The sequence below is a fragment of the Colius striatus genome, chromosome 3, assembly GCF_028858725.1.
Source record: "Colius striatus isolate bColStr4 chromosome 3, bColStr4.1.hap1, whole genome shotgun sequence".
NCBI classification, from domain to species: Eukaryota; Metazoa; Chordata; class Aves; order Coliiformes; family Coliidae; genus Colius; species Colius striatus.
Window position 1 is genome coordinate 21,759,896 of NC_084761.1, and position 15,426 is coordinate 21,775,321.

Genomic DNA, 15,426 nt, shown 5'->3' on the forward strand with positions numbered 1-15,426 from the left:
GTCTCTAAAATAAGCAGCTGTGACTTGTGTTGTATAGCTAGCAGGCTTTACATTTGGGCTTTAGATCAGTGCTGTGCTATTCATTTCTTATTCGTAGATATTATTTCAGTATAGTGTGAACTGCCTTTTCTGGATGCAGAAGGGTCTTTTCCCACTCAAATATCACAACACTGAGTAATAATTCTATCCAAGGAAGCACATTAACCTTAGCACTAATGGTTAAAATATCCATTTTCAAAGAAAAAAACATAGAAACTTTGTGAATTGTTAACTAACAACCGATTTGTATTTCACATAACTAGTCTGTTACCATATGTTCCAAACATCTTTTTCTGTTCAAGTCTGGAAAAAGGAACCATTTCAGTGCAAGTTGCAAACAGACAAAACTCAACCGAACGTTTTCCCTCAGGCCGTGTGGCACCCCTTACCCAAGAAACTGAGCACCAGAAGGTCCAACTTCGATCAGACGGCTGGCTAGACCTTCGCCTTCCACCATGGGAGGCATGGTGGCCAGCCTGTGGCGTTTCACCAGCCGGCAAGTCACTCGTGTTGGAGCAGTGCACTTCCGCGGAGGGATAATGATTCGTAGTCCGTTATGTCTGCAACCTCTCATGGCACCCCCACGAGCATCCACCATGAAACTAACTAGGAAGCTGAAAAATCAGAGAAAAAAAATTAGACACCAACCAAACAAATAAGAATTCCTTTGGTTATGTTCCACATATGTAACAAATTATGTATGCAAATATAGCTCTTTCTCAAGATGTGCAATTAGAAAAAGCCTTTCTCCCATGTGAAGCAAATTATGCTAAGATCATTTGCTAACTAAACTGAGAACTATTACCTAAGAGTTCTTCACTAAAAGTCTTATTTTACAGTGCTGCTCTTGGTAAAAATACCAGCAGTCATTATTAATAACTGTGAGCACATGTTTATATACCTACTAGAGACAAAGTCCAGTGCAAGTATCACTACTTTGTACCTGTAGGCATCCACATTGTAAAGTCGGCACACTTGAAATACTTTGCAAGAAAATACACCTTATGAAAGAAACTTATTTATGACTCAGGTATATAAAGCCAATGTTAGGGTTTTTTTTAGATTACCTATATAGTTTTCTAGTTATTTGATAAGCTATAGTTTCTAACAAAAATGATTTTAGATGAAAAAAAAATCATACTTTATCTGGAGCATGTGGATACAATTTGAAATAAATCAGTGGAGCTAGCACCTAGTTGTATCAAAAACCAAATATGTCATTGTTTTTTGAAGAGAAATTTTGGATTTTTGTGAAATGACAATAGCCACACTCACTGTATAAGAGGTTTACTTATGGTTTTTTGGTTTTCTGTGCTACTTTGCAAAAGCAATACAATGTCCCAGTAGAAGACTTACAAATACAGAAAGCCATCTACAGGGAGCCCTTTTCTAGCACAAAGTAAATGGTATTATTTATTTCTTTTTCTTGAAAAGGGAGAAAAACATTTCATGGTATTTATTTTATGCTGAACTTTTTACAGTTCCATATACAGTCAACAGGTAGATTTTGAACAGATTTGTTACAAAGATTGGGGACGTTCTTGGGAAAGGTGTAAGAAGCACTTCAATTTTTTTAACTGGTTTATGACTTGGGATCATGCCTGATGTAGGATGGGAATGTCAAGTTGCTGAAAGTGAAATTAAGAGTAGATGAGACGGAACAGTATCAGGCCTACTTCTAGCCACTAAAATAGAATCATCACATGGGTAGTCGCAGAAATGCTACTGAAGGACCTGCAATAGAGAAAAGCCCTTATAACATGAGCAACAAATAGAGGTATTTTGCCACTGTCCCCTTGAACATTCTGTGCAACAAACATTGCATCCATTCCCTGTCCACACAGCTACAAGTAATTCCACATGCTGTAAAAACACAACACTCAACACACCGTGCAAGTCAGAAAAATGGATGATGGAAAGGAGCCACAAGCGCCAGTCAGAAGCACACCATGCACCACAGATGCCAGTCTTTCTCACACATGCAGTCTCCTAATCTACTGCCATTCATATACCTCTAGGCTTTGTTTAGTGTAAAAGTCTGGGTAGTACAATCATTATCTCATTCCTTAGAGGTTGGTGTTTCTGTGGTTTTAACAAGGGGGAAAAAAAGAAAATGAAAACATTTTACAGCTTTGACTCTGTGGGGATTAGTTTAGAAAAATGGGAGCTTCCTTCATAAAAGACATACTTTATACATTTTAGAGCACAGCTGAAAGGAGAGCTTAAGAGATACTAAATGCTAAATTGTTACAGTAATGCTTTATGGCTTGCATGGCAATTTTCCTTTAACTGTATGAAGTACTGTTATCAAAGTGGTTCTGAATAATGTTTCAGTGAATTGTTCTGAGTCTCTATCATAATGGGTGTGTTAGAGGCAGTTAAAAAAGCTGAGTGTTGGAAGAACTTCACATGTTGATGCCAATACTACGAGCAACAGAAATACGACTCCTACAATTACCAGAAGGTAATGAGTGCACTTTCTGAAGTAAATTAGTGTTCACATTTTTCATTGTGTAAGTTGTCATGAATACAATTTTTAGGATTCAATTATTTGCATTACTGATGTAATGAACACTTTAACAACAGGATCACCTTCTTTTGCTGTCCATCACTGAAATATTAGTGCTAGGTAGTCTGTTTGTTTTACATCCTCCTAAGCTTATCTCCCTATGTGTTCCAGCAATGTCAAAACCACTGTTAACTGTTAGAATACATGTACACAAAAGGTAAGGCTCCAGAACAAATACTCTCCCTTCTGATCACAGTTATTTTAATACAATACTGTTTCTCCATACAGTAATTCCTTCCAGACACACTAAAAGATAAACAGAGTGCTGAAACATTAGTGCCTCCTCATAAACCACATTACAAAATTAAGATAACTAGCTTGTGGTATAGAACCAACATAAAAGCTGAAGCAGGAGTAGCCTTTGATCTTGACCATAGGTAACAAACTGGTATCTCTTCTCACATACACAATCATAGCCCCATGTTCCCACACTGGCAAAATCTGGGATCAAATACAGATCAATTAAAAATGGAGTGTAGCATTTGTTTGCAGTGAGCACTCGAGGTGCAAAGGGATAGCTGTGTGTGTGTTCAGGCCTTAAAGCAGCATCTTTTTCTTTCAGTTTTAGTTCAGTGAATGCCTGGTGAGGCAGAGCAAGGTCTGTGGACACATTTGTCAAAAGGTCTATCAGTCATCCATTATTGAAACCAACTATTGGTCCAAAGAGTGGAAAAGTAGGCAAAGACAAGTGTCATTGGAAGGTGAAGACAAAGATAACAATAGTTAGGATAAAATCAGTAGGAAAGTATTATTATTCATTGTAAACAGTTGTTTCTATCATTAAGAAGATCTGATGTATTTACTAAATAATAAGACACAATCTGTCAACCAGGAGTGTTCACTGCAAAACACACCAAAAGCCAGATTTGTGCCATACAACTGAAACAGATTCCCACATCAACTGGGAGATTCCTGAGGTGTTTGGTGACTTTTGGATGTGTTTGAAACCATCTAAGACACTCTCAGTACCTTTCAATAGCTGGATGGCAAATTCAGGTAAACATAAAACAGTATGAGGACAGCGCAGAAAGATCAGGGCTGATTCTTATTGTAAATATGGAGGAGCCAGTTCACAAAGCCAACTATACACTACTATGAAATTTATGAAAAGAAAATTTTGGAGAATTATCATGACTATAGTGCAAAAGAAAGAAACTTGAAAGGGAAAATTCATCAACTCAAGAGCCATGGCAAAGTCTGAAAGGACAGTGCACTCAAGCAAGATTTGTAGAGCTGCGACATAATGTAAAAGCATGTTCTTTTTCACCATACCACCCTGTTCTTTCACAATCTTTTGCAATATTCATTGTTTCATCCATTTATTTAATCTATTTTCTTTTAATCCTCCCCCTTTTTTTAAAAATCAGCACATTTCATATAATTTAGGATATGCACTGGAGTCAAGTCAATAAAAGCATTTTCTGAATCACAGTAGCCTCTTTTTCTACCTATTTACCACATAATACAGCATCTGGATGGTGACATTGCTGTTCCCAGACTGGAAATGCTTTGACCTTTTGAAGGACTGTGTTTAGCAATATACAAATAATTCATACAAAACTAACGTATGACATACGACATGCTTTCTGAAAAGTGCACTTCGGAATGCGAAAAAATTGTATGACTAATATAAAGGAAATGTAAAAAGTAAATTAATTATTTTGTCACCCACACACACATTATTTTTCCTCTCCCTGACGTTTCTCTTATGATATATTGTTAAATGACAAGACTGAGGTAGAGATTGTACTCAAATGAAAAACCAACTAACAGGAATAATTGGCAGATGAAGCCAATGCTCTGAGAAGTGTTACCTTTTCATTCTAAATGCCCATGGTCAAAAAGAAAATAATACATAATGCTAGCATATCAGTAACTCTCGCATCATATATCCTCTGTGAGGTTTAAGTGCGGGGGTGCTTCTCTTACTGCAGGCAGAGACTGTGTTTTGTTTTACTGTCCCTCAGAAGTATGGGTTCAAATTTTGCATTGGTCTTCCCTGCTCTGATTTCAGACTTGGTCAGATTCTCCTATTGCGGAGGGCACTAGGCACCTGTTAGCTCATGCTAACAGGTCAAAACAAAAAGTGCCTTTTGACTGCTTAGTCACAGAGCTTGCTCTGTGTTCCAGTTGCAGGAAGCACCACTACAAGCACTACCAACCATCTAGGTACAGGGAATGAAGAGGGGAAGGCTTATTCAAGAGGAACTTTATGGTTGTGAAGAGTTCCAGACGAAAAAAAAAAAAAAGGAAAGAAAAAAAGTCAATAAAAGGGATTAAGGGGATCAGAAAGCTCTTTCAGATCATCATTAGGAAAAGAAGGCAGGCATTCTAAAAAAATAGGCTGACAATTTTTCCTTATGTCCTTCCATGATAATTTATTATAGTATTAAAAATTCAAGAAAATATAAAAGAAACCAGAATAACTTACAGGAACTCCATGTAGATATAATCACTACAATTTTCAAAAGGGGTTAAAAATGGCATAGTAGGGGAAGTAAAAGCCTAGGGACTAATTATGGTTGGGAGAAATGAGGTAAAACTGAGGAGAGGGAAAAAATATAAATAGGAGAAAACTTTTGTGTAGCTGCTAAGCAGGAAAACACTCTTGTGAGCCATTTAAAAGAAGGATGGCCAAAATGAGTGAACTGATTGATCTAGCAATGCATCAAAACTATGTGTACTTTCCATCAGCAAAAATCTATTTCAGAACATGTTTTAAATGTCCTTCCTATAAATAACTTTATATAGGGGAAGCATCCTTCTTAAGCATTGACTTCAGCTTATTTCGGCAAGCCACGGCAAGAAATTAAATTTCAGTTAAGTGATGATGCCAAATCAAAGCAAATTATACGTTAAAACAGCAAAATCAAAATCTGTATGTTGAAGGTGACAAGGACAACAAAGAGATTGTCTTTCTGAGTACTAAGACAGCCTTTGAGTAAGTTTCCTTTTCTGCCAGTTTTAAAGGCTCGGTTAGAAGTAAGGCATGACACAAACATGTGACCCTGACAGTCTTGTGGACTGGATCAACACTGAGCTTTCCAGAGATTTAGTAAAGTGGTAGTCCAATACAATAGCCAAATCAATGAAACAAATCAGGTTTTGGGAAAATATTGCTTTCTCTTTTTTTAAAGAGCATGAATAGGAAATCAGGATTACTTTTTTTAAAAGAAAAAATAAAGAACAAAAGCAACTATTTTCTAGGAATAAGTTTTAGGCTGCAGGGAAGTCTACACATGCTTCTGTTAAACAGATAGTTAACAGTTAAATCAAGCATCACCAATTCTCCTCTAATATAGCAATACTTACTCATCAATTAGAGAGGCCATTTCATTCTCTTCAATTTTAGAGCAATTAAAAAAGACATTCTTGCCATTTGAAAGATAACTAGATCAAACAACATTGGCTACAGCATCCTTCTGGCTGGGGACATATATAAAAGGTCCCTAAATCTTTCAGGTTGATTCCATGCCTTTACAGAGAGCAGTGCAAACACCAATGAGTTTTCCAATGGCTCCACTTGAACAAAACACAGTCATATGCATTGGCTTTATCCACTTTAGAAGGACAAAAAATTGTGATACACTTTCAAGAAATATGTGTATTTTAGGTCCAAGCCTGAGTTATTTTCTTTGTTGACTTTTACTCATACAGAATTAGCTTGGTTTTGTTCTACATCTACGCTCATTTGAAAGATAAGAGTAGGATGAACAAATAAAAAATGGATGTGTCAACACTAGGGAGTGAAAGAAGATACTTATTGTGTGAAGAATCCCTGTTCTGTAAACAGCCTTGCAGAAGAGTCAGTTTCAGCTGCGAATGCAAGCATGTTGGCACTCAAACACATTTCTCATTCTGCAGAGTCATCTGAAGAGCCATGCAAACCTAGCATTGCCATGTGGCTTTCTACAACAGGCAACAGTTCTTTGAACACACAAAACCAGAATAGGCAAAATCAAGACACCACCACTTTCATACGGTCAGTTCAGGTATCATTATTCTTTTAAACTGGCTAGGCAGGCACACATGCTCTCAGCAGGAAACAATAAAAAGCTCTAACTAGAGCACATCCATTTCAGAACATTTAAGAATTTTTCTGCGTACATTATCTTATTTTTAAAAAGAAACTGGGAAACAAGGAGATAGCAGCATTCAGTGTTAGTCGCATTGTGAAGAAGCAGAAACAAACAACTGGAGTGCATCAGCCATTGTAAAGTGTTCAGCTGGAGAAGGAAAACTGATATAGTGTGCAATTGAGAAAAAATGCCTTCATCCAGCTACCACTGAAGTCAACAGCAAGTCATTCAACTACCTCAGTGTGCTTTCCATCAGGCTGCAACTATGTCATACATAGACAAGGCAAAATACATTTTCCAGGAGGACAAAAAACATGATCCTACACAGGAAATCACTAGAGGATTAACTTATGGTAACGTTCTTTTCACTGCATTAGTCAACTACAGAGAGATCAAGTGATATGACCTAACAATACGGGTTTGTATTTTGGGTTTTTATTTAGTCATTTAATAAGTTTGCACAGAAGAATATTTTAGATTTTTCGCCTTTCTAGGGTTATGCTAAAGGAATGAAGAGGTACTGGGCCAATAAACACTTGGTTTGCAAAGTGAAGATATCTCCTTTGAGACAGTACGGCTCCAAGTATTCTGTGCAGGATGCAATGTGCTAGTCATTCAATCGCTGATCAACTGAGGTCACACACAAAATGCACATGGCATAAAAATTTAACTATACTGGATCTATGCTGTTATTCTACTACTTCCAAAGTGGTGGCACAATTTGGGAAATATGGCCTAAGGAGTGGTTATGCCATACTCTTTACATGGACAAATGAGATTAAATGCACACTTTATAATATGACAGTTGAAACTAAACATATCTACAGTGGTTTGTATTGGATTATGTGTGCAGGGGTGTCCTTCCCTTTAATAATATTAAACCATGCCACCAAGACAAAATGTACTGTAATTAAATCAATAGTTGAAACAATCTAGGAATGTATAAGGAGGTCTTTTAAAATTTTTTGCCGTAGATTTATTCTGTGTCCAGTATTCTTTTCTTAGAGAGGACAAAGCTGATGGGAGAAAGAGGACACACTGTATAAGAGAAACAGGGCCATATGTAACTATTACCTCTAGGTCTAGTAGATTTTTTTTTACTCTTTGCTAACATGCACTATCAAAACACTAAAGCATCCTGAAGTGAAGTAAGAGAGAAGGATAAATAGGGTGGGTGAGGAGTGCAATGTATTAATGAAAGAAATTATGCAGAAGTTCACCTGCTGTTGTCATGATCAAGACATGGAGAGGAGCATCTGCAATAGAATAGATGATTTAACATCAAAAAGGAAAAGAAAGGGGAAAAAAGAATGAGTTAAAAGAAATACTAAAATATTGGAAAAAAGAAACAGATTTCTAAATTAAAGACAAGAACATACATATATATACATATTTATTCCATGTGAGGAGGTAGGAGCGAGCATGGAAAATCAGTCTACATAAACATCCTACGTCACAAATGGTTACCACTACTACAGCAGTAAAGCTAGAGTGATCTGGTTTCTCCATATATATTCTCAAACTGCAAGTCAGATACCTAAACCACACAGATTCTGAATAAACCTTTCAGAAGCAAATCAGAGGAAATGCTGCTTTGTCTAGTATCCACATCTAAAATTTGGACCATGGTATATCAAAAGCTAAGGTAGCTGAGGTAATTCCAGACAGTATTTCTGGTAACACAGTAACTCATGGTTTTCTTTTCTTCAAATTTCTACCAAAACATCCTGTTCTCCACTTTCTTCTATTTCAACATGTTTCTTGTCCTCCTTTTGTTCTGTATCACAGCATGAAAAATGTCAAAGTTTCATTTTGACCTGTTCAGGCACTTAGCAATGTGTCACATGAATGGTTAGTTTTCTGATGTTGCTTTTTATTATATGTACCTCCATTGCCATTTTCATCCACTGACATGAACAGCAATTTGCCATTAATGAAACACACCTTCTGTTTTTTCTTACTGTAGCTTTCTGAATAAAAGTCATAAAGGCCACAGCATAATTTGAAATTATTTAGACTTTCAGATTTTAGAAGTGACTATCAGCTGGTCGCTGCCAGGTCCTGTTTCCATAACTATTTCCAGGAAATCAATCTCATATTGGGGAAAACAATATTATGGATTCAAAATACAACACTTGAAATATATTTTGTTTACCTTGTTAGCAATGATCCAGCCTCCTTTTTTGCAGACATGCAGCTAAGAATGATAATTCACATTATTTGTCACAGTTTGAGCTGCCCACTCCCTTTTTCATTGACGGAAGCAAGAACTTCCAGAAAAGTAAATTCACTAATATTACAACAGTTTAATTTTGTCAGGTACAACTACCAACACACTTGTTTCAACTATTAGTCAACTAGGGACTTAATCACGTTATATAAAATAAATCAGTATCTTTCATGAAATAGGAATTTTACTGCAAGTCAATAAAATGCAGAGTTGTTACATACGTTGCTCTAGAACACAAAAGCAAGTTAGTACCAAAGCATGAATTCAAAGCTCCTTCCATGCAGTGCCGTATTCCTGATAATGTCAGATTTGCCTCTCTTCTTATCTACCATATCTTTCCATATTTGTTAGTATAACTCTTAGAAATATAATATAAACAACTAAATTGTGAATTTGTTTTCATTGTATCACCAGAACGCAGGTATTCAAACACCACAATTTTGCACATGATCTTACAGTCAGCTTTGTTTTTACCATTCACACTTAACTACTGTGGGACATAAAGACGAAAGAATATGATACTGTCAAGCAATGTCTAAATGCTGCAAGTGAAAAGATATCTTTCAGTCGAGCAGGTTTTTTTGCCTTCTAACTTGATAAAAAGATATGTTTTCTTCCACAGTAGTATATTGTGAAGTATGAGATTAAAACTGTGAAATGCATTTGCATTTATCTAGGCATTAATTCTGTCTCTCATAATGCTTCCGCAAGAAATTATTTATAATATCCCCTAATATTACCGGCAAAGTGATAAACTTTACCTTATTGGATATTTAACACCTAAACTTTTTGGCATATTCAGAGATCCTTAACTTTGCTCAATGTGTCAGATGAGATAGCATTATCAAGAGAAGCAAGTCTGATTTGCTGATAGAAAGTTTAAAATGCAGGAATCAATACTCCAGCCAATGTATGAAACTATTTGGAAACTGCTAGATTTTTAAAATGACCAGGAGATTATTATGTTGAGATTTTGAGCACCAAAAGTGCCTGCTCTTAAAGAATTATTTTCTTGTTTTTGAAATGGCTGTCAAATCTTGCATTTCTTCCCTTATTGATGAAATTGCAAACAAATTGAAACAACAGTTACATTGACTTTTTTAGTGGATGGTCACATCTTCCCCTTCTGAAATTTCCAACACCAGAGTAGTTTTGGTTAGTTATGCAAAGGCTGAAATAAATGCCTGTGAAATTCCACAAGGGAACAATTCTCAAGAAATGGATCTTTTTGCTTGGGGATGTTACACTCCTAATCACAGAAACAATTCCCTACACTAGGAGCTCAGTAGGAACTCAATAGCAACTTAGGGTTAGCCATCAAAGTAATGCAGCGAGAGTTTAGTGCCATTTTTAACTCAGATTGCACAGAATACAAAATTAAGATTATCAATGCCAAGTAAAATGCTGCCCAATACTTTGCTCATGTGTTACTTTAAAAAAACACGGTATGAATTCAATACGTTTACAGTGTCTTGGGCAAAATCAAAGCTGTATCTTCACCTGAAGCCACTAACAATGTTTATATGTGACTTCTTTTCAAATATTAAGAGTTTTTGTTTGTGACAGATATATACTACATAAATGTGTGCACCTGAAATATCAGCAGTGCCGCTAGTTGGTAAGAACCTAGTAATAGTGTGTGTCTGTGCATGAAGCAGGATGCGTGTCATGAGAAGGATATAAATGAAAAACATATTTGTCATTGTTCCAGCTAAGTGAATGCAACAGTCATGCACACAGTACTTCCACAATTGTTTCACTTTTAAAATGAGGTCTAACAAGCAAAACTCTAGTAGTCATTGTATTTTTCTAAAAAAAGAGATGTAAATAAGATGCATCTCAACAGTTTATGATAACTTAATAACTTGGACAAATCAAAACAAGATAAAAATGAAGCATTGTAGTCTTTTCCAAATGCTGAGTAATCATTATTAGAGGTTTTTTTTATAACAATATATAGTGGCAAGTCTGTTGGTATATATAAAAAGAGGAAAATTACTTGTGTCATATTAAATGTCATTACTTCATACAAGGCTGCAGACTGCATTGCTCCTAATAAAATCAGATATTCTTATCCTACCACTAGTATCCTGATAATCCAAAAAGATTTAAATATCACTAATATGTTTTAAAAGAAAACCACAAAATGAATAGATATTCAAGAAATAAATGCGACTCTTTTTAAGAGTATTTAGTCCATCCTCTGCAATCATTGGAAAGATGTACCTTTCTGAAAGTGAAAAGTAATACATCCTTTGGAAAAAAGTTCATAAACTATTTAGGGTTAGAATAAACCACCAAAACACTTTTAGAGCTGACATACTGACACATCTATAAACACATACATACTGCACACATTATGTATTTTCATTTAACTTGTTAGTTTTAGAGCTCAGGAAAAGCAAATTCAAACACCACTGGTCACAGACAAATATTCTGCTACCAGCTAACAGACCTGTCATGTATATGTCACAAATCAGTCAATTTGCAAACACAGTTATGACAATATTGCTCCTCTTCTAGACCAGGACTGCCTGTCTTTCCAAATGAGACCCCACTGTTATTGTTTTGAAAGATACAAACTGTAAGATTGTTTCAAACATATTTGAGATTAACAGTAAAAAAATATCCTTCTCCTTGTGAGAAGGAGCCATGCTGGTACAACATAGCTCCACAGAAATGCAATGCTTTTTCATGACATCGGTTTCTTATGAATTAATCTGCACATGCTTCATGAAACCTGACAGCAGGACCCAAGTGAAGAATTCGGTGTAAAGAATAAAATTACTTAAAATGCAATATGTAAGAGCAATTAATACAAATGCATTCACAGATTTTAAGGTCAACCAGGATAAGCTTTGTAAGCATGAATTTGTTTGTCTGGGCCTGCATTTTGATCAGTCTTACTCCATTTCAATGAGCTTGCCTAAATGAAAATACTTACAAAGTGTTGGTTGTGTGAACAGATTAACACTGTTGACAGGTATGTGAAAAGCACAGGATGTTTAGGTTGCTTGTCTATCATATGGTTCATATAAAATCCTTGGTTTCTTCTTTTACTAATCATGCAAACACTAGAGTTGGTGCTTACCTAAGACTACTTCACTAGCATAGGAATCAACACACACGATCTGGAGTGATTAGGCCCTTGGTCTCAGTTATTACTAACTTTAAAAAGGCACTGCATTTACTTCTGCATAAAATTCCCACAAATATGTGTGTGTACACATCAACTATCTAATTCATTCCTCTTGAACTTGACTGAAAACTCACTGACTTAAAGCAATTTCAGGGGTTAGTCTTGGTATTCAGGCTTGCTTCATTGTCAGAGCTGAAGAGATCATAACAATTTATTGACAGCTCTAGGAGGCAATGAACTAAAAGATAACTCCTAGTTAAGCGTTAGCTAGTACAGCAGGTACTCTGTTCCTATTTTCTTAGTGTAATGCTAAGAGATATACTTACCCTGAATGAATAGGGCTGGAAGAAAGAGCCACATTGTCCAAGTTTTCAGGGCCCCAGCTTAAGCGATATGAATTCCTTTCAGCTTCTTTGGCCAGAGTTGTTACCTTGGTAAGCAAAAAATCCTTCTTTTTACTACAATAAAATCAATTAATCAACCAAACAGTAAGAAGATGTATTTTGCATATTAATGCCTAACGCAGTTGAATTTTGTTAAAAAAAGAAAGAGTTTTAATAGCATTAATATATTAGAAACCCCTTACTGTAACATTTCGTACTTGCTCAAAATAATCATGTTTTAATGGTCCCAGTGAAATAAATGCTGTAATTTACCCAAGTGGCATTTTCTAAATTTTTTTTTTAACTATATGCATGCTTTAAGATAGTATTTTTGAGGACAAAAAGGTCTTGCATTCATTAGATCACCTGAATATTCTGCCAAATGGCTGTAAGCATCATTCAAAAATCAACTAAAATGGAGAACATTTTAAAGACAGTTCATCTACTATATTCACACAGCTTATCCATTTATTTTGTAGTAAAGTTTAATATTGCATAGTCTAATATGTCATTAGATATCAACACAAATTAGAGAGACTCATTTTAATAAATAGACAAAGGAGCATACATGACATGGTATCATCAGTATGATCTAAACTGCAATCTTTTCATATATCCTCATTTATCCAACCGATAAGTGAACTTAAGAGAAGCTGCGTACCTGCTGGCTGGGGATGACAACCGTATCGTCGATCATGGCACTGTCCCTCAGGTAGGAGGCATGGCTCAAAGTGTGGGACCTGTCTGAACTGAAGGATCGCAGGCTGGTAGGTTGGTAGGATGCCATAGCAATATATCAGCAGTACAGATGATGTTGTAAAGGTGTCATGATAGATCGAGTGGGAGAATGAAAAAAGCGTGCTATTAGCAATAAGATGCAGCTTCCAGGGGGAGTAGATAACAGTCACAGGGGAAAAACCAGAAATTTACAAATCTGTGTTATGCTACCTTTCTGACCAGAGGCCACAAAGCCTTTTGACAGACTTATTTGCTTCAAATTGCAGAATCTAGAGATTAATCTAAATGACAGTTTATTTTATACTCACAAATACTTTATGCTTTGCTTCGTGGCATGATAGTTTCCTTACAACAAAAAGCATGAAATTCTTATAAGTAAGGCTCTTTGGAGAAATTCTGTTTCCCATACAAGCAATCCACTATGGAAAACCACAATGTTAACACCTGAAGAAAAGCTGAAATGCCTCTTCTGAAGCTGTGTTATGATCTACTCTCTGTCCTTGAAACCGTCAATAAGTAAGCTTGATATTGTCCCCTGGAAGGTACACACAGCGAGGTGAATTGTGGCCAGCTGCAAGCTCCTGTGTACAACAAAATTCTTCCTCTGTATGCCAACAGCATCTTTAGGCAGGCTGTCCAAAAGTGAGCACTGTTTGCTTTGCAAGTACACACAGCTCTGGTTGCTGTAGCAATGAGAGGTGCAAGGCAGTAAATAAGCTGCTTCCAAGCATGGCTCAGAATGTATTACTGCAGTATCCACCAGCAAAAAGCAAAAAAAGACAAGACACCACAAAAGGACATATTGTGGTAAATGGGGTTTCTGCTACCAAATAGCACAGTTCAGTCCTTTAAATATTTTCCAGCAGCAGTATTACGATAGTGACTTTTTACAAACAGATCAACGCCCATTAGATGTTGTATGTGTACTCTGTGATGTTCTGTATCATGAGGAATACAGTAGGTACAACTGAAAGAAGCAGTTTTACTTTCATGGCTTACACATCCGTGAGTAGTACTCATCATGACTAACACACTGAATCAGAAAAATAGACCATTTATCTAGATAGATAGATGTTTCAGGGACAACTCATTTTCAGCAGTTAGCAATAGAAAATGTCTTCCGTACATTCTAGAGGTGAGATTCAAGCGCTTTCACGTCAGATCTTGCTGGAAATAATATTTTACCATCTGTATCAGACCATTCAGCCTTTTTCAACAACAGTTACCTTCACTCAATAATTTGTTTCATCTGTTTTCAGAAGCGAATGGTTATCTTGCTTTTACTGCAAATATACAACATGGAAGAATAATCCATGCTATTGATCACGGACTTAAACCAATGGCCTATTTAGAATACTAGATACATTGTACAAAATTGAAAGGAAAGAGAGGTATTACACAAATATCAGACTTAAGAAAGTCTTGAGAAAAAACAAATCAACAATAAGTAGTCTCTTTTACGTGACATGAAATGTCTCTCATCCAGACAAGTGGAAGAGGCATGACATGTAAGGCTGCTATTACTAGAATTAGACTTTTCTGGAACAAAATTTGGATTCCATTAAAACACAAACAACACTTTCGATAGGGACTGAAGTTCTCCTTAACTGTTTGCATATAACATTTCAGAAAAAAAAGTTATGACAAGGAATCTTGACTGAAAAGTACTTTGGTTAGACTTTGTTATATGAATTGGGTAGGCAGAGTATACCTTGCTTGTCCCTAACAAGAGCACTTCAGTGAACATTTGTTCTTTGGTTGAAAAATAAGCCTCGGTAGCAGACCCCATTTGCCATCATTATCCCTTATTCATTTCAACGTTGGACACTTTCAGAATTGCTTTGCTGTGCCATGCAATGCTTGTAAGAGATTCACCATCCAAGTTGTAGGTTCTGCTATTCAGCTAACATAATCTCCTGGATAAACTGAATAACAAGAAGTATGTACTAGATTTATCTGGATGGTCATCTTGTCAATATTGTCCTGCAACTACCTGACACTGCTACTACCCCTGCTACAAGTAGCCCAGTACATATCCACCTTTTAGTACCTCTAAGTAAGTTCCAGTAAATACCAAATAAATTAAAGGCACGTACGTTGTCTACAGGCAAAGTATGCATGAGCGTAACTGAGGTCTCCAGTAAATCAGAAGTTTAAATTTCCTACTAAATTGTGAAACTAAGTGTTCAGATGCCTCTCTTCTGTGTGCTATCCCACCTCAAATACAAACCAGTAGTTAAAAGGCCCGT

The 15,426-nt window shown here is 36.2% G+C and overlaps 1 protein-coding gene across 2 annotated transcripts in view; it reads right to left on the reverse strand.

Annotated features, from left to right (window-relative positions):
• Positions 1-15,426, reverse strand: part of ANK2 (ankyrin 2) — a 238,209-nt gene that overhangs the window by 43,810 nt on the left and 178,973 nt on the right. For both annotated transcript variants that reach the window (XM_061993135.1, XM_061993136.1), the window contains 3 exons: positions 13,101-13,203; positions 12,383-12,486; positions 429-653 (listed from right to left, as the gene is read on the reverse strand). In XM_061993135.1, coding sequence (XP_061849119.1) covers positions 429-653; positions 12,383-12,486; positions 13,101-13,203 — 432 coding nt within the window. The remainder of the gene's footprint in view (positions 1-428; positions 654-12,382; positions 12,487-13,100; positions 13,204-15,426) is intronic.